This window comes from Rhincodon typus, chromosome 17, assembly GCF_021869965.1.
Source record: "Rhincodon typus isolate 14 chromosome 17, sRhiTyp1.1, whole genome shotgun sequence".
Classification (NCBI taxonomy): Eukaryota; Metazoa; Chordata; class Chondrichthyes; order Orectolobiformes; family Rhincodontidae; genus Rhincodon; species Rhincodon typus.
The window spans coordinates 35,354,485-35,380,348 of NC_063348.1; the positions used below are offsets into that span (position 1 = coordinate 35,354,485).

The 25,864-nt window shown below is 39.2% G+C and overlaps 1 protein-coding gene across 4 annotated transcripts in view; it reads left to right on the top strand.

Moving 5' to 3' along the window:
* Positions 1-25,864, top strand: part of usp47 (ubiquitin specific peptidase 47) — a 100,828-nt gene that overhangs the window by 50,938 nt on the left and 24,026 nt on the right. For all 4 annotated transcript variants that reach the window (XM_048607000.1, XM_048606998.1, XM_048607001.1 and 1 more), the window contains 6 exons: positions 7,483-7,596; positions 8,372-8,522; positions 13,566-13,662; positions 15,915-16,060; positions 16,167-16,246; positions 17,740-17,889. In XM_048607000.1, coding sequence (XP_048462957.1) covers positions 7,483-7,596; positions 8,372-8,522; positions 13,566-13,662; positions 15,915-16,060; positions 16,167-16,246; positions 17,740-17,889 — 738 coding nt within the window. The remainder of the gene's footprint in view (positions 1-7,482; positions 7,597-8,371; positions 8,523-13,565; positions 13,663-15,914; positions 16,061-16,166; positions 16,247-17,739; positions 17,890-25,864) is intronic.

The following is a 25,864-nucleotide window of genomic DNA, read 5'->3' on the forward strand; positions in this document are numbered from 1 at the left end:
GGGCCAAGACCCTTCATCAGAAGGGTTTTTCTGATGAAGGGTCTAGGCCCGAAACGTCAGCCTTTCTGCTCCTATGATGCTGCTTGGCCTGCTGTGTTCATCCAGCCCTGCACCTTCTTGTCTCCTTCCCTTGTATAGCTTTGCTGTCTGACCTGTTGTCTCTTTATTCTAGTTCATTTTGAGAGGACTTGAAGATCAATTTACCGCTTGCTACTTAAAAGTTTGCTAGAATTCCTAAAGAATATCAGGTCCAAGCTTTTTTTTCATCCTGTCTGTATATGTCTTTGTGCTGCATTCATTTTATTACAAATTTTCTTTACTTTGCTGGAATCTTAGTGTAGCTTAGCTTTTTATTTCGTTAACAAGAGTTTCTGGCAAGGCCATCATTTATTTGCTGTAATTGCACTGTCAGGTTTTTAACCACTGCCTTCGTGTGATGTTTATAAAATGTGGGCACAATTGGGCTGCTTATTCGGCCATTTCAGATTGTGATTATGAATCAAGCATGCTGCTCTGAGTCTGAACTTGTACATAGGCCACACTGAGAAGGCTTTTCTTCCTAAAGAAGTTGGAGAACTAGATACGTTTTTGATAGTCAAGTAGTTTCATGGTGAACATACACTAATTTTTTATTCTAAATTTTATTTAGTCAAAATAATTTAAAACTCACCTGTTGTGATTTGAAATCTAACCACTGAATTAAGGTTTTGGAGTAGATCTGTAGCTTGGGTTGTGGGTGTTGAGGTTGGTTGGCTCACCAAGCTTGTTTGTTGTTCCGCAGACGTTTTGTTACCGTGCTTGGTAACATCCTCAGTGCAGCCTTTGATGAAGCATCAGTGTGTTTTTCCCACCTGGTTTTTAGGTGGGAAAACACACCGACACTTCGTCAGAAGCTACACTGAGGATGTTACCAAGCACGGTAACAAAACATCTGCGGAACAACAAACCAGCTCGGCGAGCCAACCAACCTCAATAACGACTGAATTATTAATCCAAATTACTAGTTCAGCAACATAACTACTGTGCTACTTCACCTGTAATAAATGTTTTTTTTATATTCTTTATTTTGATTAATTGGCTTTCTTTCATTCTTATTCTGCATTTTTTTAATTGCTTGATTTTTCTTTTTCGGCGTCTCTTCACTGACAGTGACTATGAATTATGGATAAAATAAGCATTGGCTATGGTTTTATCATGCTGTTACAAATAGCTGTTCATGGGAATCCTTTGCCAAATGTAAAGGCTTTTTTTTTAAAAACTGTATTAGGGAATATTGGGAAGGATGGAGATTGTGATCTGAGAGGAGAAGGAGAAAAAGAATGATTTATTTCATTGTCCTAGCTCTTCTTGGCTGCTAGATCTGAAAATTGTTACACAATGCTAAGTCTCAGTAACACAGCATTACTGGTAGCCTCTGCATCCATCATTGCTCCCCAGGGTGCCTATGTCCAGTACTCTGTTCCACACTTTCCGTCTACCCTGCTGATTCTGAAATTACTTCTCTGTGCATACAAGATACTGAACTGTATTGTTTCCTTTTTATGGCACCAGTGTCTCCCAAATGACACTCAATCCCAGGAGTGGTCTCCAAATAATCCCAAAACTCAGATTGTAGTTCATTTGAGGATTCCATCTGCGCACTGTATGGTTAAATTGTGATTTGCTTCTTTTGAATGAACAGTACCTAGAATTTTTTTTTTTGTTTATTCATTCACGGGTTGAGGCCGTCGCTGGCCAGGCAGCATTTATTGCCTATCCCTAATTGCCCAGAGGGCAGTGAAGAGTCAGCCACATGTAGGCCAAACCAGTTAAGTTTCCTTCCCTAAAGGACATTAGTGAACCAGATGGGTTTTTTCCGAGAATTGACAATGGATTCACTGCCATCATTAGATTCTTAATTCCAGATATTTTATTGAATTCAAGTTCCATTATCTGTCATGGTGGGATTCGAACCCGGGTCCCCAGAACACTATCTGGGTCTCTGAATTAATAGTCCAGCGATACTACCACTAGGCCATCACCTCCCCGTCTCTGTAAGATAAAGCTCACAGTAGAAATTCACTGGTCAGATAGCCTAGTTGAGTGCTTCAATGTGGTGTCCCGGGCCCAACAATCTTCAGCTGCTTCAACAATAATGTTCCCTCCATCATAAGGCCAGAAGTGGGAATGTTTGTTAATAATTATGTAATGTCCTCCGATGCTAAATAAATCTTTGTCCAAATGCCGCATGACCTGGACAGCAAGAGAAAACGGGAAAAAGATTTATAAAGTTAACTTTTTGAAAAAAGGACCTCTGGGAACATTCTGACAAAGAAAGATCTGAGTATAATCCAAAACCCAGTGTCGGGCTGTTTAAATTTGTGCAAGTGCCCCCAAAGTTTAGTGAAAGGTATCCTGAGGCCTTTTTGATTTATTTCTATTGAAAAGATAGCTAAATAGATGAGGTGGATGAAAGAAAACTGGGCATTGCTCATTTAAGGCTGGATGACAGAGCTTGTAAAATTTAAGCCGTGCTTTCTGAGTAGGCTTCTGTAGATTAAGGTTGCAGAAAAGGCTATTCTTGCAGTGCATGAGTTGGCCCCTGAGGCCTATAGGCAGAAGGTTCAGAATATCTGGAAGTAGCCTGGGCAGACTGTGTAGAATTTGAGAGGATAAAGCAAAATAATTTTACTTTTGGATGCAAGCATTGAATAAAGAGATTATATATGAGACCCTTAGGGAAGTACTTCTTTTGGAAGAATTTAAAAATTCACTCTCTTCGTTAGAATGAACCCACATAAAAGTCGCACAGAAAACCTGAAGGTAGCAGCAACAAGACAGGCAATTGAGATGACTGATAATTACAAGGTAGTCCACAAATGTGTCACTCTTGCCAACCTGAGACGAATAGATGGTGGAAAAGTGAAAGAAGGTCAGGTGTCCAGGGATGAAAAGGGACAAAAAGGAATGTTCCAGGATCTCTTTGTTGAGCCAGAGGAAGGTGCTGAGGATGGAAGAGAGTTTGAAGGTCTGAGTATTTCCATTGCAAGCAGATGGGACACCTTTGTGCAGATAGCTTAAAGTTCTAGGGTAAATCTACTGAATTTATTATCAAGGTCAGTGCAGAGAAAGGTACTGTCAATGAGAAAAGAGCAAGTTATAGCTTTCGCTACAGCTGTGAGACCAAATTTAAACCTCTGCAAGAGTGCCAGGGTAGAAAGCAAGGTACTTTAGAGTTGCAGGGAGTTTTGACAAAAGGAAATCTATTTGTTCATTATCAAATGAGACAAGTCAACTTATAGTCAGAGATACATAGGAACTTAAGTTCTTTTATTGGGGAAAGGTATGAATTTTGCACCAGAAAATGACAAGCATGCCAAAGTTCTAGTAAACAGAATTAGCAGAGAGTATGACCTAATGCTTGGGACATAACTGTGTAGGGGTTGTCCATAGTTTACCTTGGTCGGATTTGAATCACTCCTGCGCTAGGAAACAAAGGTGGTATCTTTTCTAGTAGTAACACAAAGATCAAGTGAAGTTAAGGAGACAGAGCAATTACACGAAAAGGATGTTGGAATTGTTCCTTCATGTGTGGTGACTTGAGCAGTGGCTAAATAAAGTCTATCATTGGAATTGACTTGATACTACAGACAGATGCATAATTACCTTCTTTTGGATTTGGATTATCTGAAGGAGGCAATCAATAATTCTTCTGAGGCTCAGCAAGCCAATCCAGAGTTAAGCAAAGTAGCCTAATCAGCACAAATGGAAGTTGAAACTGCTGGATTTCTGGAATGTTAGTATGTGAAAAATACGAGAAATGGAGACTTGCTCATGGACAGAGGATGAAGAGTATGCGGTAGTTCACTAAATAGAGTTTTTTTTTTAAAAAATATATTCGTGGGATATGGGCATCACTAACCAGGCCAGCATTTATTGCCCATCCCTAATTGCCTAGAGGGAAATTCAGTGTCAGCCACATTGCTGTGGGTCTGGAGTCGCATGTAGACCAGACCAGATAAGGATGGCAAGGTGAGTGAACTATATGGGTTTTTCTGGCAATCAACAATGGTTTCACAATCATTATTAGACTTTTAATTCCAGATATTTATTGAATTCAAATTCCACAATCTGCCATGACAGGATTCAAACCTGCGCACCCAGAACGTTACTAGAGTCACTGGCTTAATAGTCTAGTGATTATACCACGAGGCCATCACCTCCACTGCCTAATAATTGTTGAGAAATATTAAATAGAGCCTATGAAATTCTTATGGAAGGACATGTAGGAATTTGGAAGATCCAAGCACTTATAAGTCAACATTTTCACTGGACAGGTCTTCATAAGGATGTATGCAGATCTGCAAATTGTGTCCTGCATGTTACATGATGGGAAAACTATAACATGCAATCAAGTCAGCATTTTTCCAGTACCAGTTCTTTTTTTTTTGAGGAATTAAGTTAATATGGTGTTCATGGGTTGTGTGGAAACTTTACTGAAAACAAAAGCAGGATGCTGGCATATACTTCTATCCTGGACATGGCTGCTTGATTTACTGAGGCACTGCCCTTAAGAATAATTACTGCTAAAGCGGGAATGGAGAAGTTAACTCAGGTTTTTTTTTCATGAGGCTTCCTAGAAATCTCACAACATTAATTGCTTGTTTTGTTCTATTACCTTGATAGAGCTATTTTGAAAAGCAATGGAGAGTGCTTCGGTATCTGGCCTTCAATTGTGGGAGGAAAAGCATGTGAGGCAGGGTTGTCCATCTGATCTGAACAGAAAATCCACAAGTTCAGGATAAAACTTTTTTTTTTTTTGAAAGTGTGATTTAATCATCTTCGCAATATTGTATTTCTTGAGCAAGCTGTGTTTGAAAGATTTCAGAAACAACTATGCATGATTAGTGACTTGACTTCACGTGCCAGAATAACATAGCGACAGACTTAAAGCGATAAAGTGAAGACTGTGCTTGTCTTGAAGAATAACCCATTGGCTGAAGTGTATTTTTCAGTAGGTCGATCTACTTTTTTCCCCTATTTTCACTTCACCTGAAGACTTTAAGTGTGTTTTGGGAATGTTTGGAGGCCTTGGGCAGTATTGTAGAACAGAGAGACCTAGGGATTCAGGTGCATAATTCTTGGAAGTTTGCATTACATATAGATAAGGTGGTTAAGAAGGCATTGAGCCAGCTTGCCTTCATTGCTCAGACCTTTGAGTGTAGGAGTTGGGATGTTATATTGAGGTTGTACAGGACACTGGTGAGGCTTCTGGACTACTGTGTCCAGTTCTGGTCACCCTGTTATAGGAAGTATATTATTAGGCTGAAGAGAGTTCAGAAAAGATTTACCAGGATGTTGCCGGGAATGGAGAGTTCGAGTTATAAGGAGAGCTGGATAGGCTGGGACTTTCTTGACTGGAGTGTAGGCAAGAGGTGACTTTTATAGAGGTTTATAAAATAATGAGGGTTATGGATAAGTTGAATGGCAGGTGTTGTTTCCCTAGGATGGGGCATTTCAAGATTAGGGGGCATACTCTTAAGGTGAGAGGAGAAAAAATTAAAAAAGATATGTGGGGAATTTTTTTTTTAAAAGTGTGGTTCATGTGTGGAATAAACTTCCAGAGGAAGTGATGGATGCAGGTGCACCTACAATGTTTAAAAGACATTTAGATAAGTACATGAATAAAAAATGTTTGGAGGAATATGGCCGCAGGCAGGCAGGACTAGTTTAGTTTGGGATTATGGTCGGCTTGGACTGAAGGGTCTGTTTCCGTCCTCTCTGACTCTAAGAATATATATTACTGAGTAATTATTGCATATTCAATGAATACTTCTTTTCTATTAAACCAATAATTGTGTTTCTTGAAAAACTTGGTTGATTTTTTTTATGAAGAAAAGTTAAAACCTGATTTGATAAAGCATTTATTTTTCCATTTTGGTATCTGGAAAAAGTATTTTTATTTTACATCGTGATATGTTGAATTGTGGGACTAGAGCATCAGTGAACTCCTAGAGCCGAGGTCATAACACACTGCGCTCTACTTCACCAGGTTGTATATTCCGGTGTCCTTTTAAACAAAATTACCTTCACTCAGTTCTTTGAGCAGAACGAAATGGATTGCATGTTGTCATCTGCTGATTCTTAATCTTCACAGTCCTCAAGGAGGCATGAAGTTGTATTCAATATTCAATTGGTTTGTATGTGAGGAAGAATGTTTTCATCCAGCACGTAGTTAAGATCTTGAAAACACTGCCTAAGATATGGTCGAGGTGGCTTGAATTGAGACATTCAAGCGAGAATTGATTCGTTTTCTGATAAGGAAAAATATGTACGACTACAAAGATCCCAGAGGAGGTTGCATGCTCCAAAGCTCTGCTTTATCTTGAATTTAAGAAAACAGTCGAAACGTAACTATCTTACACCACCCAGTAGCCAAAACAATGGGAATTGTACAGGAGTCATTTCACACAGAAGTTGCAGTACTCCTTTGGCTCCATAATATTCAAATCAGCTCAGTTAATTATTTTTCTGATGCTACCAAAGTCTCTTCAATCATGCAATTGTTGAATTGTACAGCAGCAAAGTTTGTCTTTCAGTCTTTTGATTCTGCTTTGGGTCTTTCAATGAGCAAATCAATTATTCCCACTCCCTCGTGCTTTTCTCATATCAGTGCAGTTTTCTTTGCTTGAAGTATTTATCCAGTATCTTTGAAAACTGCTATTGAATTTGTACTGACCTTGTATCAGGCAGTGCATTTCACATTCTTGGTACTCATTACGTTTAAAAATAACCATTTATCCAAAGGCGCCTCTGCCTCTTTTGACAGTCTTCTGGTTATCAACTATCCGTCCTTTGGATGCAGTTTACCTTTATTTACTCCACCTAAATCTTTCATGAGTTTCAAAAAAACCTCTCTATTCAGTTACCAGGCGTTTATAGACTGTGGTGTTGAACTGTTAAGTGTTTTCTTTTACCTGTTAGTAAGAAGGACTGTAATGTTTAACTTTTTAACACTGTTTTCCTTATTTTTCTGCTTTGTATCTGTACCTAGGTACCTTTGTACCTAAGACGACGCTGTTAATGGCAACTTGTAAACTTTTCACTGTACTCCTGTGAGTACATGTGACCATAAACTTTTAATTCAATTCAACCCTTAGTTATCTCTTCCCTAAGGCGAGCAATACACAAAGTTTTCCAGTTTTCCCACATAACTGTTATTGCTAATCATTGGGGCCATTGTATAAATCTTTTGTACTTATTGCAAAACTTTCACACCCTTAAAGAATTTGACACAGTTTTCCAGCTGGTGTCGAGTTTTAAAATCTAGGTTTAGCCTTATCTTCTGGGCTTTACACTATATGCCTGTAATGGTGAAATCCCAGATTGTATACATTTTACTTCCTTTGTTCAAACATCTCCAGGTCTGTTAGTTTGTGTACCCACTTTAAAGTTATATCATTTAAAAAGTCTAAACCTAAACCTAATTGTGCCCTGTTTCAGAGTCCCCTGGATTACTCTAGTGAAAAATCTCTTGCTGATTCTGGATTTGAACCAGGAAAGAAAAATTTTCTTCATCTCACAGATAAAGATGGCGAACAACCCCAGTTTGCATCGGTAGGTGGACTCTGTCTGTGATCAAAGCTTGTCCTAGGTGACATTTAGAATCTTGTTCAGCTTTCCCATTTGCTTCTCCAGTCAAAAACTGTTGTCCTATAATTTGAGTTTTTGTGATTCCTCAGGGATGTGAGGAATTTAAAATAAAAGTCTTCAAAGTGTTCAGTGAATGCACAGTACTTTAAGTCGGAGAGGTGCTTATTATGCCTATTGCTGATATTACTCAAACTAAGTGATATATTTCTGAACTTCTATGAATCGCTAAAAGATGTGGGTATAGGAAAAGAGGTGGGGAAAATATCTACTTGGCAGCTGCTGTTTTCCTGAATGCACGCATTCTTTTGGCGGGGGGGTGCAGGTGCAGGTGGTGGTAGCAATGTCCCCAAAGCAAACTTCACAGCTTTTGTTCAAGGCACAGGATTTATAACTACTGCTTCACTTAGTGTTCTTCATTTAATTTAATTTCATTAAATCTGCTATGATGTGTTTGCATGGGGAATAGAAAGTGTATCTGATAGTTGAAAGGAGCTGAATTTCTGAATTACTGCTCTATAAAATGCTCATGAGTGATCTAATAAGTAGATATCTTCAAATAAGTCTTTGAACCAAATGCTAGAAATTCTGTGGATTTAATGAAATAAGTGTGTTTTGACTTTATACAGTGGTGGTTTGTTTTCTGTAATTTACTAATTACTATGCATCATCCTTATTTACGTTTTGTTTCTATGGACTTGGTTGTTTGGTCATAGAAAAGTATATCACTATATCTCTACAGGATGAGTCTGGTACAGCAGAAAGCAGTGGACATGATGACAGTGCTCAGGAAAGGATTATTGGCCCTCAGCTAAGGGAAAACACTGTGGGTTGTGGAGAGTACAATAGTCAGAACTACTCTTACTCTCCTGTCCTGGGAAAGTCAGAAACTGGTGAGTGATTGGACAGCAAATATTTGAAAGCTTTTATTCCACAGTATGTTATCTGAAAAGAAATTTGAAAAAAAAAGTGAATGTTTAAACGTCTTGCTGAGTAATTCTGATTAGATGAAAATGCTGTGTAAAAATTATATGGGGGGTTCATTAAGATATGAAATATTGAGTTTCTGGTATATGTCACTCATGAAAGATCCTAGATTTTAGGCTGTTAAATATTTAATCCTGTTCTCCTTGGACTTGTTTCGTTGTAAAGTGATTATTTTGCTTGTCAATGTGTGGTTGACTTGATTTCCTCAAGCATTTTTCAAAGGCATATTATTCAGTTGTTGGTTCGAAAGTAGAGACATGGTTTGTACCTGTGCCAGTCAGGTTCTGTTAATATATACAGTGAGTGAAATTCTTTACACGTGGTAGCCTGGCAATTGTATTTCTGTTCCGAGATAGCACAGGCACCAGAGTCATTCATTCAGCCGCTTGAGTCTGCCCACCATTCAGTTAAATCATGGGAGGATTATCTACCTCAGTGCCACATTAATGCACCATCTCAATCTCTTGATATTGTTTGTCTCAAAAATCTTTAGATTTCTGTCTTTAACATTCAATGATTGAGCTTCCACACAGCGCTCTGGGGTAAAGAATGCCAAAGATTCACTGCACTCTGTGAAGAAATTTCTCCTTGCCTCAGTCTTCCTCTCTCTCTGAGTTTGTCTCCTGGTTCTAGAGTCATCAGTCAAGCGAAGCATTTTATTTACATTCAACCTTCCATGCCCTGTAAGAATTTTGTAGGTTTCAATGAGCTCACTTCTCATTCTTTGAAACTCTAGAGAATAAAGACCCAGTTTTGTGTCAGTCACTTCTCATAAAACAATCATGCTATTGCAGAGATGAGTCTTGTGAACCTTAGTTGCACTGCTTCTGCAGTGGGTATATCCTTTCTTAGATAAAGGGACCGAAACTGTGTACAAAATATACAAGATGCAGTCTCACCAAAGGTGTATACAATTGCAGGAAGATATCTTTACTTTTGCACTCAAGTCCTCTTGTGATGAGGACAAACATAGCATTTGCCTTCCTAATTACTTGCTGCACTTGCATGACTTTGAGTGATTCATGAAAAGTGCATCCATGTCCCTTTGGAAGCTATTTTCCAATTACACATTTAAGAAATACTCTGCCTTTTTCCTTTCTTTTAACCAAAGTGAACAACTTATTCCCATTGTATTCCATCTGCCATGTTCTAGTCCATCGTTTTGCTTGTCCAAATCCCCTTGAAGCCTCCTTGAATCTTCACAACTTTTATTCCCCTAGTTTTGTCAACAGCAAATTTGAACATATTGCAATTAGTCCAGCAATTATTTATAAAGCTTGAGTGGCTGCGGCCCTAGCAGTAATCCTCTTGGTGCCTCACTCGTAATAGTCTGCATCCTGAGAATGATCCATTTATCCCTGCTGTCCATGTTTTGTCTGTAAACTGATTCTCAGTCTATACTCGAATATTAATCCCCATTTTTCACGCTCTAATTTTGTTTTTAATATTTCACTATGGAACTTTGTCAAAACCTTCTGAAAATTCAAATAATTATGTCCACAGGTTACCCTATGCTACTAGCTACATATCCAAAAATCTCCAAATTCGGCAATCATGATTTCCTTCACTTAAAACTATTTTCCAGTTTTACCATTTTTGAAATTGTCCAGTATCATATCCTTCCTATTAGTTTTGAATATCTTCCCTCCCACTGACATCAAACTGACGTAGTTCTCCTCTATCTCTGGTCCTGGTGATTCGTTAGCTTTCAATACAGTTAACATCACAACTACCACCCTTTTACTAATTTCTTCCTTTCCTTGGTCTCACAAGTTCCGTGGTCACCCGGTATTACTGGGAGATTTTCAGTGTTATCTTCTGTGAAGACAGATGCAAAGTAATTGCCATATCCCTATTCTCTGCTATAATTTCACTTGTCTCCATCTGTAATGGGCCACATTTGTTCTAGGTAAACATTTTCACATATATGAAGAAGTTTTTACAATCTGCCTTTGTTACTCACTGGCTGGCATTCATATTCCCTTTTGCTTTGTTATTCAGTTTCTTTGTCATCCCTTGCTGGTTTCTAAGTTGCTCCCAGTCATTAGGCTTACCCCTTGTAAGTGACTACCTTTCATCTTATGCAATCTTTAACCTTCATTAGCCACAATTGATTCACCTTTTCCTTTGGATGTTTGTGCCACAGAGGATGTACATCTGTTGTAGATCATTGGATCCTTAATTACTAGCCACCGGCTGTTTAATGTATTCCCCAGTCCTTTATAGCAAACTTGCCTTTGTATCGTCATAGTTTCCTTTGTTCAGAGCATATTCATATTTAACCTGAGTACCTATCATATTATAGTCACTGTTTCCCAAAGGCGGCTTTATAGTAAGATTATTAATTAACCCTTTCTCATTACATAATGCTAAATCTAAAATAACCTTATTTCTGGTTGGTTTATAGTGCTGTCACTAAAGATATAGCATCTGCGGAATTGTCTGGTTTCCTGTGTCTTAGTACACAGCCTCAACTACTTCCTGCTTCTCAATTACTCTGTATGAAGTTATAAACCAGATCATTTATTTTTGTTTTGTATACCACTGTGACTATATGTAGACATGCCTTGCTTCAAACAAGGAATTTATAGTTCCACCTATTGCTGCCTGAACTTCCATAGTAGAAACTATGGCTTATTAATACTACTGCGTTTTGATTTTGAAGTTCATTGAAAAGTTGTAGGTCATGAGAAAAGAGGCCCAGATTTTCCAATGACTGGATGATCATTTTTGAGGCATAGTTAAAAGCTGTCTGCATGGAGACCCTGTAGAATCCCTGGTGTAGCAGACTCCAAAGGAAATGCATGGGAAATTGATGATTCAGCTAGAAAGTTCCCCAGCACCTGGAATCCTTTGAAAGTATCTATTTACATATGAAAATTTGGAGTGTTCTGTTGAAGTTAATTAAATAGCTATTCAGGAAAAATTAGACAATCGAATACCTAGCTTGACTCCTGAATAACAGTCAACCTGACCCTCAAACTACCTCGCACACCCCCAACTACACCTCCATAAGGAGCTGTACACTGACCTGGCAGCCCTCCCTTCCCCCTCTATGTACAGAACATCATTGTCGCCAACGCCACCATCACCAGACATGACTTTTCCCCACTACCTCCCTAGAACCTGATCACCTCTACCCACCTCAGGACCTGACCGTCTTTTCCTGTCACTGGACCCATGGTCCCCGTACTGCTGCAGACGTGACTGAGGTTAAATAATTGTTTTAATGAGTGCCCATACCAATATCTCTGATGGAGTGACCTGAGTGACGAGTGCCCAGAAAGGACTTTGTCAATGAACACAAACCAGGGGAAACATTCTGATCTTCAACTGCACCTACAGAAGCCATGTTTATAAAAAGCTGGTAAATGAGACTGAAAGGATATCCAGTAGTGTATTAGCTTGAAATATAAGCACTAGCAACTCCTCCCAGTAAGAGGAGTTTATGCTTCTGGCTGTGAATTGCTTTGTGGTCATAAGTGTAAGTCTGTTGTTTAGAACTAAGCTAAGTGTGTCCTGTTGAATGCCTAGACCCAACTGTAGATGGATGATTTATCATGCAACTTAGTGACTATTTGGTTTCAGTGAAAGATGCCAAGGTTCCAACTAAGTTGGAGCAGTTGGCATCTCTGAGTAATGTGACTAAAAATAGTTCCAGTAATAGAACCTTTCAAAGTACTTTTCTGGTGCTCTTTAAGGATATTGCGTAGTATAGAATTTATGAAGAATCATAGCATCATCTAGTGGTTGAAGGGTTTTGGTGCCTGTAATTATTTTAAGGTAACCTCATCCCAAAGTTAGAAGCATTTTTAAAAAATGCTATTGACTTCCTCATTAGATAATAACAAACAGGTGAATTAATTCATTGTTTAGCTGTTAAAACTATATTATTATAATGCTGAGGCCACATCACTCCCCAGCTGCACAATACCAACATAAGTAATTCCTGCTTCTGAATGATTCAAGGTTAGTTTTATTTTCATGTAGACTTTTGATGCATTCCTCAGCTTCCTTGCTGTGGAAACTAGTGCTATAGAGAAGGTCTCTACTGGAAGAATAAAAAATATAGATGGAGAGAGATTGCAGAACTTGGTGGAACAGAGGAATCTGGGTGTCTGGCACATGAATCAAAAGACAGTTTGTGCTGGTACAGCAAGTGATTAGGAAGGCAAATAGAATTAATGGCCTACTACTTTTCCTAAGTCTTGCCTGTGCTGGATGACACATCAATTGCCACATCGTAGTGCAATTGGTAGTTTCACTGATTGCTTATGGCAGCCAACTGCTACATATTTGGATGGTAGATTATTTCCCGTGATTGAGCAGCTCAGGAATGACACTGGTTGAAATTACAAGTTCCCATAGAAATCAATCATCAAAACGGCATCCCACAACCTATATCAATGGAGTGGTTAAAGAGGAAAATAAGGTGACAACTCAATTTGGACAGTATTTTCTACATGCTGGAATTCTAAAACTTCAGCTTGACCACCAGCTTTGTATTTTACAAATAAAAGATGATGAGATACTTCGTATAAATGTGTTAGTTAAAAATTTGCCCTTTTAAATGCATTCTGTTGTGAGTTTTAACATAGCCTCAACTCCTGGTGAAAGAAAGATTTGCTTTTATATGGTGCCGCTTTTAACTTCTGAACCAAAGCACTTGCAAATAATTAACTACTTTTAAAGCATAATCGATCAATGTTGTAATGTAGACCATTCTATCAAATAATGCCTTTTCGTTGAAGCAGATGTTTGTATGTTGTAATTGTGCACAAATATGAATTAATTAATGTTTATAGATTAAAATGCTGACTTGCTAGCTGTGTTCACATCCTGGGAAGGAAATCAAAAATCTATTGAGGGGAAACCTTATTTGTAGTGAGTTAAGTAAAAATGATGCATTGACATGTCGAGCATGACTGATGAAATTCTATATTTTGCAGGATATGTTGGATTGGTGAACCAAGCTATGACCTGCTACCTGAACAGCTTGCTGCAGACACTCTTCATGACCCCTGAATTTAGGAATGCACTGTACAGGTAATGATTCACATTATTATTCTCTTATGCATAACCAGAAATAGAATATGATTAGATATTTAAGTTAGACTCATAGATATTTACAGCACAGAATGAGGTCATTTAGCCCATCCTGTCTGTGCTGGTCAGCAAAGATCTGACTACACTGATCCTGTTTTCCAGCATTTGGCCCATACCCCTAGAGGCTATGGTCATGCAAGTGAATATCTGAACACTGCTTAAATGCTTTGAGTTCCTGATTCAACCACCCTTTCAAGCAGTACATTCCAGATTCCCATCGCCCTCTGGATAAAAAAGTTCTCCTCAGCTCTCCTCTTAGTGTTTTACCTCTTATGTTAAATCTGTGCTCTCTGATTATTAACCTGCATACAAACATGCCTTCCTACTAACCCTTTGATTTTCCTTTGATCTTATACACCTCTATGAAGGGATCTATGATTATGCACAAAAAAAGAGTCCCTCTGATCTTCAGTACTTTTCAGGGTCCTATCATTTATAGTGTAATCCTTTACCTTGTTAGGCCTCCTCACGTGCATTACTTCACACATTCTGGGTTGAATTTGCAGCTGCTGTACTCACCTGACTCCTGTGTTACTATATGCCTGCAGTTTATGGCTGTTCTCCTCATTATTTACCCATCCTAGCAATTTTTATGTCATCCACATGCTTTGTTCCTACCCTGTCACCACCCCAACCACCCTATTTAAGTCCAAATCATTAAAGAACATCATAAACAACAAGGGACCCAGCCCTATGGAACTGTACTGGAAACAAACTTTCAGTCACAGAAGCATTCCTCTACTGTCATCCTCTGCTTACTGCATCTCAGACAATTTGGATCCTACATGCCACATTGCCTTCAATCCTGTGAGTTCTATGTTCTTGACCCGTATACTTTAAGAGATCTTGTCAAAAGTATTAATAAAGTCCACATAGACCACATCAAATGTGGACACTTATCAACATTCTTGATTGTCTGAAAACATTTGGTCACACATCTGTCCTACAAGAAACCCATGCTGACTACCCCTAACTAATCTGTGATCTATGTATCTCCAAATGCAGATATACAGTGTCCCTCAGAATTCCTTCTAAAAACTTCTCTACCCAACAACATTAGACTGACTGACTACCTGTAATTTCATGGTCTATCCCTTCATCCTTTTTTTAAATAGTTAAATAGTCTTCCAGTCCTAACACCTCACTTGTGGCCAGAGAGTATCTGAAAATTACTGCTAGAACCTGTGATAACTCCTCCCTTGTTTCTTTCAATGGCCTGGGATACATCTCAACCAGGCCTGCAGATTTATCCACTCATATGGCTGCTAAACCCACTAGTGCCTCCTCTCTATATTCACTTAATTTCACAGTCCTCCACTTGATGTCTATACCTGTCTCATCCTTTTCCATTAGAGCTCAAGGCAGAACACTGGAGAATTGACAGTTATTTCTATCTCTGGCTGTAATTAAGATTTGTACTGGGACAGAAGTATCCAAACATTTGCCATTACTTGCTCCCTGAACGTATTCTACAGAGCCTCAGGGCCATATATTAAGTTGATCTTTCCATTACGGTGTGAATATCCAAAGCTATCGATTCCAACAGACCTCCATATTCTGTTTTGGGAATTTTACACCAGAGACCGTAAAATGAAGCACAATCCTTTCCAAACCTCTGTGCCTATAAATTCACACTTGAGAAATAGCACAATTGATAAGTTGTGATAGGCCAGTTTTCTGGGACCCGAGGTACCCTTATAGAGATGCAGTTTGGATACACTTCCTTTATCCTGAGTGTTTACCAATGTAGACCAAACTGAAATACTGGATTAGGAGAAAATCTGCTTGAGGAATGAACCATTTCACTTCCCACTGGTGTTCAACCTGTTGAGGAAATGTAATTTGTAATTTTATAATATTGGATCTCAAGAAACCAACTCTCAGTTGTCATATTAGATCAGACCCAGAGGCAGCCATCCTAGACACTGTACTTACTGTAAAACAGTATATATTATTTAAACACATTTATCGATCAAACTATTAATTTTTTAGCATGAATATTATACTTCCAACACATATCCAGAGCTATATCTTCTGTCAGTATCCCTTTAGCCAGCAGTACGTCAAGCTTCTTGGTTGGCCCCTCGTGAGTGAATGAGCAGAATATGATTTTTAAATGTTAATTTTCAAATGGATGCATGGAATTGTCTTCCAGTATGTTACAGATTATTCCTGTGTGAATATATTCACAGGTGGGAGTTTGAAGAATATGAAGAAGATCCAGTGATCAGCATTCCTTATCAACTCCAAAGGTTGTTTGTCTTGTTACAAACTAGTAAGAAAAGAGCAGTGGAAACAACAGATGTGACTCGAAGCTTTGGCTGGGATAGCAGTGAAGGTTGTATTTTGAGGCTAATTTACTCCTTAGTTGCAAGGGTAAAATTTGTTCAATAGTTGAGCTTTTAATGTTGATTTTTCTGTTACTGTTGATTTTCTCTTACTAGCATGGCAGCAGCATGATGTTCAAGAATTGTGCAGGGTTATGTTTGATGCATTGGAGCAGAAATGGAAGCAAACTGAACAGGTAACTCCATATTAATTTTTCTTTATAATTTCTTGGGTGTCACTGGCAAAGATAGCGTTTGCTGCCCATCCCTAATTACCTTTGAACTGAGTGGCCATTTCAGAGGACAGTTAAGAGTAGACCACATTGATGTGGGTCTGGAGTCAGATGTAGACCAAATCAGTTAAAGATGGCAGATTTATTTCCCTAAAGGACATTAGTGAACCAGATGAGTTTTTATGACAATGAATGATTGGTGACGATTACTGAGATTAGCTTGAATTCCAGATTTATTAATTGAATGTAAATTCTACCAGCTGCTATGGTGGGATTTGCCTCTGTGTCCCCAGAGCATTAATCTGAGCCTCTGGGTTACTGTTTAGTAACATTACCACTACATTGCCATCTTTCCCTTCATTTTAATATAGTAACACTGACATGGCCTGGTCTTCCTCGAAGAGGATCCTGATCAAACTTTTTTTTTTCCTTCCACTCCTTTTGTGACAGGTAAAGTTCAGAGCAGTGTTTCTTAATGTAATTGCAAATCGAAAACTGTGATACAACCATTGTATGACTTTCAATGTTTTGGCACTGCTGTTAGATATTACACTATTGAGTTAAAGATAATCAAAGCTTCAGTGTAGCTTTGAATGTGTTACTGTAGTTTTATCTGTTCTTTAACCATCTCTTTTGGGTTTTGTGTTTTTGAAAACCAGAGGGAAATGCATGATTTCTAATCTACTAGAGAAAGAATTTGTATTTATAACAAAAAAATATATTATCACCACACAAACTCTCAAGTCACTTCACACCTAATTAAGTATTGTAGAATTAATGTAATGTACAAAATACAGCAGCTAATTTGTGCACAGCTAGATCCCACAATCTCTTTTATTGATGTTGGTTGACCAGGACACCACGTCTGTTGCTCTTCAAATAATTTTCATTGGATGTTTGCATATTTGTGAGGGATATCCAGGGCTCCAATATCAGCCAGTGTTGACTGTGCAGCAAGATTATATGCTCAAGTTTCCGGAAATGAACTTGGAGCCCAAAACCTTCCAACAACAGTCTGATCTGCGAAACCATTTCCAATTCCATTTATGTCCCTATGCCTGAATGACGAAGCAGAATTTTGGCACAATATTTTTTATGGGTTACTGCTTTGTAGAAATGTTTGATTTATTTTTTTGAGTTTGTAAAGGTCATCTAAGTTTATATTTTCACAGTCTGTTTGCTTCACCTGTTACCACTGAGCTTTTTAAATCAAAATGTTGCTTGCCATCATCCTTTCAGAAGTCTTTCTAAAATTTAACTTTTACATTCATGAAACCAGGATTCTGATTGTATTTTGTCAAGTACCACAGGGAAGCATTCATCTCAAACCTCCCACTGCAATTTGTTGTCGTACAGTCAGTGTCAAATTTTAGAATGTGTAGCTGCGTTCCACTAAATTTCAGCTGTGCCCTTTAGTGTTTATTCCAAGATATCTTAAATTATGCTTTGTGTTTCAGGCTGACCTCATCAACCAACTGTACCAAGGAAAATTGAAGGATTACGTCAAGTGTCTGGAGTGTGGCTATGAGAGCTGGAGAATTGATACATACCTTGATATCCCACTAGTTATCAGACCATATGGTTCCAACCTGGCATTTAACAGTGTGGTAGGTGTTTGCCTTCTGTTGCCCAAAGTGTCTCTTGATAATAAGATCTTGTAACAATCATAAGGATTGCCTATTGAAATTTCTTAAGTCAGCTACGTTTTTTTGCTTGTGATTTTGGGAAGGCAAGCAGTTGGTGTCAAAACCAGAAGACTTTATCTGCATGTGTTTAATGCTATTACTACATGTTATAACAAAAAGGCTTTCTATTTCTACAGGGTAGTAGCAGCATAGTGGTAATGTCAATAGTAATCCAGAGAGACAGGCTGTTGTTCTGTGGTAATGGTCTTGAATCTCACTGTGGCATATAGTGAAATTTGAATTCAATAAAAATCTGGGATTAAGAGCTAGCCTGATGTGATTCACTAATGTCCTTTAGGGAAGGAAATCTGCCATCTTTACATAATCTGGCCCATAGGTGACTCCAGCCTAGAGCAGTGTTGACTTTTAAATACCCTCTGAAATGGTCTGATAAGTCACTCAGTTGTATCTAACCATACAACATCTCAACAAAGGAATGAAACTGGCCAGACTCGAGATCAACGAATGATGCTCTGGAAATGGCAATGACAAACAACCCTGTGGACCCTGCAAATTCTTCCTTGCCATCTGAGGGATGTACCAAAATTGGCAGAGTGGTCCCACAGACTTTCCTAGCCTGACATACTCATAGTCATGGGATCATACCATCAGCCATGTTCCAAACATCACCATCGTTTGGTATATTCTTTCAGTGGCAGGACACATCCACCAGGGATGATAGCACCATGATATACATTCAGGAAAGATTGCCCTGAGAGCCCAAAACTCTGGGCCCCATGAAATCTGTTGGAATCAGGTCACACATATGCAAGGATGTCTGCAGATTGCCACTGATAGCCCCTGGGTTGATGAATTAGATTTCCTCCATGTTAGGCACCATCTGAGTTGAATTTAGAAACAAAGAGGAGCATCCACACTGCCAGCATGTGCTATAAACATCTCAATAGTAGGAAAGTGTTGGAGGAGCAAATAAGTAGGCACATTTCTGAATGCAAAAATAATAGGGCAATCATAGTTGAGTACTTCAACAGCACAAATATTAACTGAGGTAAAAACTGTGTGAAAGGCACAAAGGACACAAAATTATTCAACTGCATTCAAGAGAACATTTTAGTCATTGCCCTAATAAGCCCAACAAGAGGGCACGATTGTAGATTTAGTCTTCAGAAGTAAAGCTGGGAAAATTAAGTAGCAATGAGTGACCGTTTTGGAGATTAGTGTTTGATTCAGCATCGTTATTGTAAAGTGACGAAGACAAAACTGAAATAAACGTTCTAAATTTGCAGAAGGCAAAATGTATGTAGCTGAGAGGTCATCTGACAAGTAGACTGGTTATAACTACTTGAAGAAAAGTTAGTGGGAAGTCTGAGAGACATTGAAAAGCAAGAGTTTGTGAGTGCAGTATACTGCCAAATCTAGAGTCCCCTGGTTATTCAGAAGCATATCGGGTAAGATAAAGCCAAACAGTGATCTTTTGACCATCTGAAAAAAGTAATACTTCAGGAAGCTTGGAGTATAGAAAGTGCAGGAGTAAAGCGAAAAGGGAATTTAGAAAGCAAAGAGAGGATATGAAAAAGTATTGACTGTAAAATTAAGGAAAATACAAAGATATGTTGTATATTGAGGGCAAGAGAATAATTAAGGAATGGTTTGGACCTATTAGTGTTGTACATGGTAATTTGTGTGTGGATGCAGGAGATATGGGCAGGATTCTTAATGAACCTCTTCTCTATGTCTTCACAAAGGAGGGGAGTGACGCAGATGTCCCAGTTGAAAAGAAGTGTGAAATATTAGATAAAACAAGTATACTGAGGTGGGAGGTACTGAAGGGACTGACCTCCATGACGGTGAATAAATCACCAGGACTGGAAAAGTTGTGTACTAGGTTGTTAAAGGAATCCAAAGAGGAAATAGCGGGTGCTTTCAGGATAGTTTTCCAATACTCATTAAATACAGGTGGGGCGCCAGATGCTTAGAAATCTGTGAATGTTGTACGATTATTCAAAAAGAATGAGAGGGATGAACCAAATAGGCCAGTTTACATTGGTGGACGAATTACCAGAAGCAATCCAAAGAGAGAAGATCAATTGTTACCCGGTAAGGCGTGTGCTACTCTCAGTGAATCAGCATGGTTTTGTTAACGAAAGATTGTACCTTACTAAAGTTTTTGAGGAACTAACAAGGTGGATTGATGAATGTTGTGCAGTCAGAATTGTCTATATGGATTTTAGTATGACTAAGTCGCGTGGCAGAATGATCAGTAAAATAACAAAAAGTGTTCAGGGGAATGTGGCAGGCTGGATCCAAAATTGGCTCAGTGGCAGGAAACAATGCATAATGGTTCACAAACATTTTTAGGAATGGAAAGCAATTTCCAGTGGTATTTTATAGGATTTTAATACTGCAAAAAAAATCCAATAATAATTACTAATTTGGACTTGAATGAGAGGTGTGGTTGAGATATTTGCAAACCAAGAAAGTCATTGATAGAAAAGAGGATGGCTGTTGACAGCAGGATGATATCAATGGTTTGGTTGAGTGAGTAGAAAAGTGGCAAATGAGGTGCAATCCAGAGAAGTGCAAGATTATGCACTTGGGGAAGGCAAACCAAGTTAAGGAAGCCATTGTAATTTTTTTTTTTAAAAAATCATTCATGAGTTGAGGGCATCATCAATAAATGTTAGGCCATTTACTGCCCATCCCTAATGTCCCAGAGAGCAGTTCAGAGTCATCCAAATTGCTGTGGGTCTGGAGTCACATGTAGGCCAGACCAGGTAAGATGGCAGTTTCCTTCCCTGAAGGACATTAGTGAACCAAATGGGTTTTTCCAATAATCAACAATGGATTCTTGGTCATCATTAGACTCTTAATTCCAGATTTTGTTGTACTAAATTGAAATTTCACCATCTGCCAAAGTGGGGTTCAAACCCATGTCCCCAGAACATTACCCGGGTTTCTCGATTAACAGTCCAGCGATAATACCGCCAGGCCATCGCCTTCCCCTCCAAATAGGGTGTTGACAGGGATTGAGGAAGTGAGACACCTTTGAATGAATGTCCACAGGTCCCTGAAAATTGAAGAGCAGGTAGTTAAGATGGTAAAGAATACAAATGTATTATTTTCCTTCGTTCCATGAGGTATTGAAAACAAAAGCAGGATGTAACGGTGGAACCACGTAAGACATTGGTTGGGCTACAGCTGGAAACTTCTGTACTGTTCCAGTCACATTACAGGAAGGGCATAATTGAATTATACAGTGTGGAAACAGACCCTTCAGTCTAACTTGTCCATGCCAACCAGTTATCCTAAACTGAACTAATCCCATTTGCCTGCATTTGGCCCATATCCCTCTATACCTTTCCTGCTGATGTAATTGTCCAAATGTCTTTAAGTGTTGTAATTGTACCCATCTCTACCAGTTCCTCTGGCAGCTCATTCCAAATACACAGCATCCTCTGTGTGAAAATGTTGCCCCTCAGGTCCCTTTTAAATCTTTCCCGTTTTACCTTAAACCAATTCACTCTAGTTTTTGACTCCCCTACATTTGGAAAAAGACCTTGGCTATTTACCTTATCTATGCCCCTCATGATTTTGTCAACCTCAGTAAGGTCACTCTTCAGCCTCCAATGCTCCAGGTTTAAAAAAAAGCCCCAGTCTATTCAGTCTCTCCTTATAACTCAGACCCTCCAGCCCTAGCAACATCCTTGTAAATTTTTTCTGTACCCTTTCTAGTTTAACAACATCCTTCCTACAGCAGGGTGACCAGAATTGTACGCAGTATTCTAAAAGTGGCCTCACCAATGTCAAGATGATGTCCCAACTCTGACACTAAATGCTCTGACCAATGAAGGCAAGCATGTCAAACTCGCGTTCAGCACCCTTCTACCTGCAATGCCACTTTCAATGAACAATGTACCTGCACCTCTAGGTCCCTCTGCTCAACAACGCTCCCAGGGCCTTCCCATTAACTGTGTAAGTACTGCCACGGTTTACCTTACCAAAATGCAACACCTTGCACTTATCTAAATTAAACTCTATCTGCCACTTGTCACCCCATTAGCCTATCTGATCAAGATTCATTGTACTCTGTCGTTAGAGAGAAGAAGGTTAAGAGGTGACTTGATAGAGACATACAAGATGATCAGAGGATTAGATAGGGTGGACAGTGGGAGCGTTTTTCCTCGGATGGTGATGGCTAGCACGAGGGGACATAGCTTTAAATTGAGGGGTGATAGATATAGGACAGATGTCAGAGGTAGGTTCTTTACTCAGAGAGTAGTAAGGGCGTGGAATGCCCTGCCTGCAAAAATAGTAGACTTGCCCACTTTAAGGGCATTTAAATGGTCATTGGATAAACATATGGATGATAATGGAATAGTTTAGGTTAGATGGGCTTCAGATTGGTTTCACAGGTCGGCGCAACATCGAGGGCTGAAGGACCTGTACTGCGCTGTAATGTTCTATGTTCTTAGATAACCTTCTTCACTGTCCACTATGCCACCAATTTTGGTATCATCCACAAACTTACTAACCATACCACCTATATTCTCATCCAAATCGTTAATGTAAATGACGAATAACAGTGGATCTGGAAACGATTCTTGCAGCAAGAATCCACTGGTCACAGACCTCCACTATGAATAACAACCCTCTACCACCACCCTCTGTCTTCTACTGTCAAGCCAGTTTTGTATTCAAATTGGCTATCTCTCCCTGGATCCATGTGACCTAACCTCACTAGCCACTCTGTCAGGCGGGACCTTGTTGAGGGTTTTTCTAAAGTCTGTGTAAACAATGTGTACTGCTCTGCCTTCATCTGTTTTCTTTGTAACCTCTCCAAAGAAACTTGATCCAGTTTGTGACACACAATTTCCCATGCACAAAGCATGAACATGATATTGAGAAACAACTGAAGGCACTGGATACTTCAAAGGTTATGGCCTCGGACAGCATTCTGGCCATAGTGCTAAGAATGGTTCTCTAGAAGTAGCTGTGTTCCAATATATGTACCACACTGGCATGTACCTGACAATGTCGTGCACGCAAAGAAGACAAATGCAATCTGGCCATTTGCTGCCCTATTGGTCTGCTTTCAGTCATCAGCAAAGTGGTGGAAAGTGTCATCAATAATGCTAACAAGCAGCATTTTCAAAGGAATAACTTCTTTCCTTAATCTTAATTTGGGTTCTGTTAGACCACTAAGCTCCCCACCTTATTATAGCCTTGGTCAAAACATGAAAGAGCTGAACTTCTGAGGTGAGGTGATTGTGATTACCGTTGATGTCAAGGCAGTATTCAACCAAGTATAGCATCAAGGAACCTGAGCAAAGTCGATGAAAATTAGCTGCTGCTGGATAGATGGAATCATGCCTAGTACAAAGGAAGATGGTTGTAGTTGTTGGGGGTCAATCCTCTCTGCCTGTGGACATCATTTCAGGAGTTCCATGGTGGTGTCCTAGGTCAGCTATCTTCACCTCCTTCAATGATCTTCCCTCAATCAGAAGTGATGGCATTAACTAATCAAAGCATATTGTTCACCATTTGCAACTGCTCAGACACTGAAACAATCCATGCCCTATGCAGAGAAACCTGGCCACCATTCATCTTTCAGTTGGGAAGTGACAAATAACATTCATGCCCATAAATACCAATCAATGACCTGGCGAAAGAAAGAATCTAGTTACACCTTGACATTCAATGGCATCAGCCTCTAAAGCCTCCACAATCAATATCCTGGGGATTATTGTTGACCAGAAACTAACTAGAACAACCATGTAAATAATATGGCTACAAAAGCAGGTAAAAGACTAGGAATCCTGATTTCTGAAGAAGGGTCCAGGCCCGAAACGTCAGCTTTCCTACTCCTCTGATGCTGCTTGGCCTGCTGTGTTCATCCAGCTCTACACCTTGTTATCTAGTAATCCTGTGGTAAGTTCCTCACCTCCTGCTTCTGTCCTCCATCTGCAAGGCCCAAGTCAGGAGTATGATGGAATACTGCTCACTTGTCTCCAACAACACTCCAGAAGTTTGACACCATCCAGGACGAAGCAGCCTGCGTGATTGGCACCCTATACCACTTGTAGCATTCATTCCTTTCACCACCAATATTCTCTGCAGTAACATACCAAGGCTCCTTAGACAGCACTTTCCAAACCTATCACCTGTGTCTCCTAGAAGTCTGGGACAGAAGATTTATGGGGACAACACTAGCTGCAAATTCACCTTCAAATCACCCATCATTCTGACCTGGACCTATTGTGTCATTCATTCACTGTCACTGGATCAAAATCCTGCAACTCTTCCTAAAAAAAATTATAGATGTCTCCACACTCCAAAACTGTAATGGCTCATGAAGGCAACTTATCAGTATCTTCTGCAAGGCAATTAGGGATGGACAATGAATGAAGGACACATCCCATGAATGAAGAAAGGAAAATCCAACTCTTGGTAAATGAAATCTTCACCATCAGCAGGTTGACAGCAACATGAATGCCAAATATAAATAAGAATATGAAGTCAATCAATAATAAAAGAAACGCATGCTTGAATTTATGATGTTTTTCCTGTCCTCTGATCATTTATTTCTGTTACTAAATGTAATCACCATTGTCATATGGACAAATATATCAACTTCATGTCAGCAAGAACCCCAAATAGCTGAGGGATAAGTGATCAGCTAACCTGTTTTGGAAATTTTGGTCAAAGGATAGATGTCACTGGATGTTGGATATCATGGTCTTATTCAAATATGCTTGAGAGGTTTAATTTAGATTTGAGTAGCCAAGTATGTCCTTGGTTTAACATATCCAAAAGGTGGTAATTTCCGAGAATGCAGCATTTCTATAGTACTGCACTACAGTATTGGCCTAGATGCTCAGCTCAGGCCCTACAGGGAGTCTAGAGCACACAACCTCTTAGCCACAAGGACCCTGCTAACTGAGTTGAAGTGTCACTTAAAGAAAAAAGATCGTTATTTAATGGCATTGACATAATGAAGTGTTTCAATGGTGCTTCATTAAACACAATTTGACACCAAGCAATATATATATTGAGGTGCTAAGATAGATGACAAAAAACATTTTCAAAGAGACCGTACCAAAAAGGATTAGAGAGAGGTAGAAGGGGAATTCTAGAGCTGAGGACTCAGGCAGCTTATGATAGGGTCATCAATAATGATGCAGTTAAAATTGGGGGCGTTCAGGAAGCCGCATATCTTGCAGTGTTGTAGATCAGCAGCAGGTGACAGATTAGGTAGTACTGGGAAGGTATTTCAAATTATGGGTGAGAATTTTAAATTGAACCAAGGCTTATCTGGAATCTACTGTAATTCATTGAGGTCAGGGATGATGGATGATTGATGATTGAGAGACATGGCTTGTGTTGAAATGTGGAGAGCAACGATTTGGATTACCTCAATTTATGAGGAGTAGGACATGGTATATTGGTCAGGATTGTGTTAGAATATTTTAAGTCCAGAGGTAACTGTGTAGTTAAAAGATCATATAAACTAAGCTGAGATATATTCTGCTAGGGATCTCGCCAAGAATCAAATATGAGGAGAGCCATGGATGATTTGATTAGGCATGTATTACTATGAATGCCTACTTATGTAGGTTGGTCAGTATTAACATATGAACAATGACTGAGGAAAAGATCCTTTGCTGTTAGCAGCATTTTCCACACTGCTGTGATACCACGTACATCACATTTTATATGTTCCCCACACTACCCGAGACCAGTTGATCTTGTTGGAGATGTGAAAACCAGATGAAGTTCTTGGCCAATTTTTTTTTTTTTTTGATTCCCTTGGGTGATCAAACTAGTCCAGAATATCACTGCCCCAGAATTCCCTGCTGTATCTCCCTCTTGTAAGGTGGAGATGTCCATCCAATTTAGACGTGCCCAATCCTAATTCAAACCCTAACCCTATTGCAGG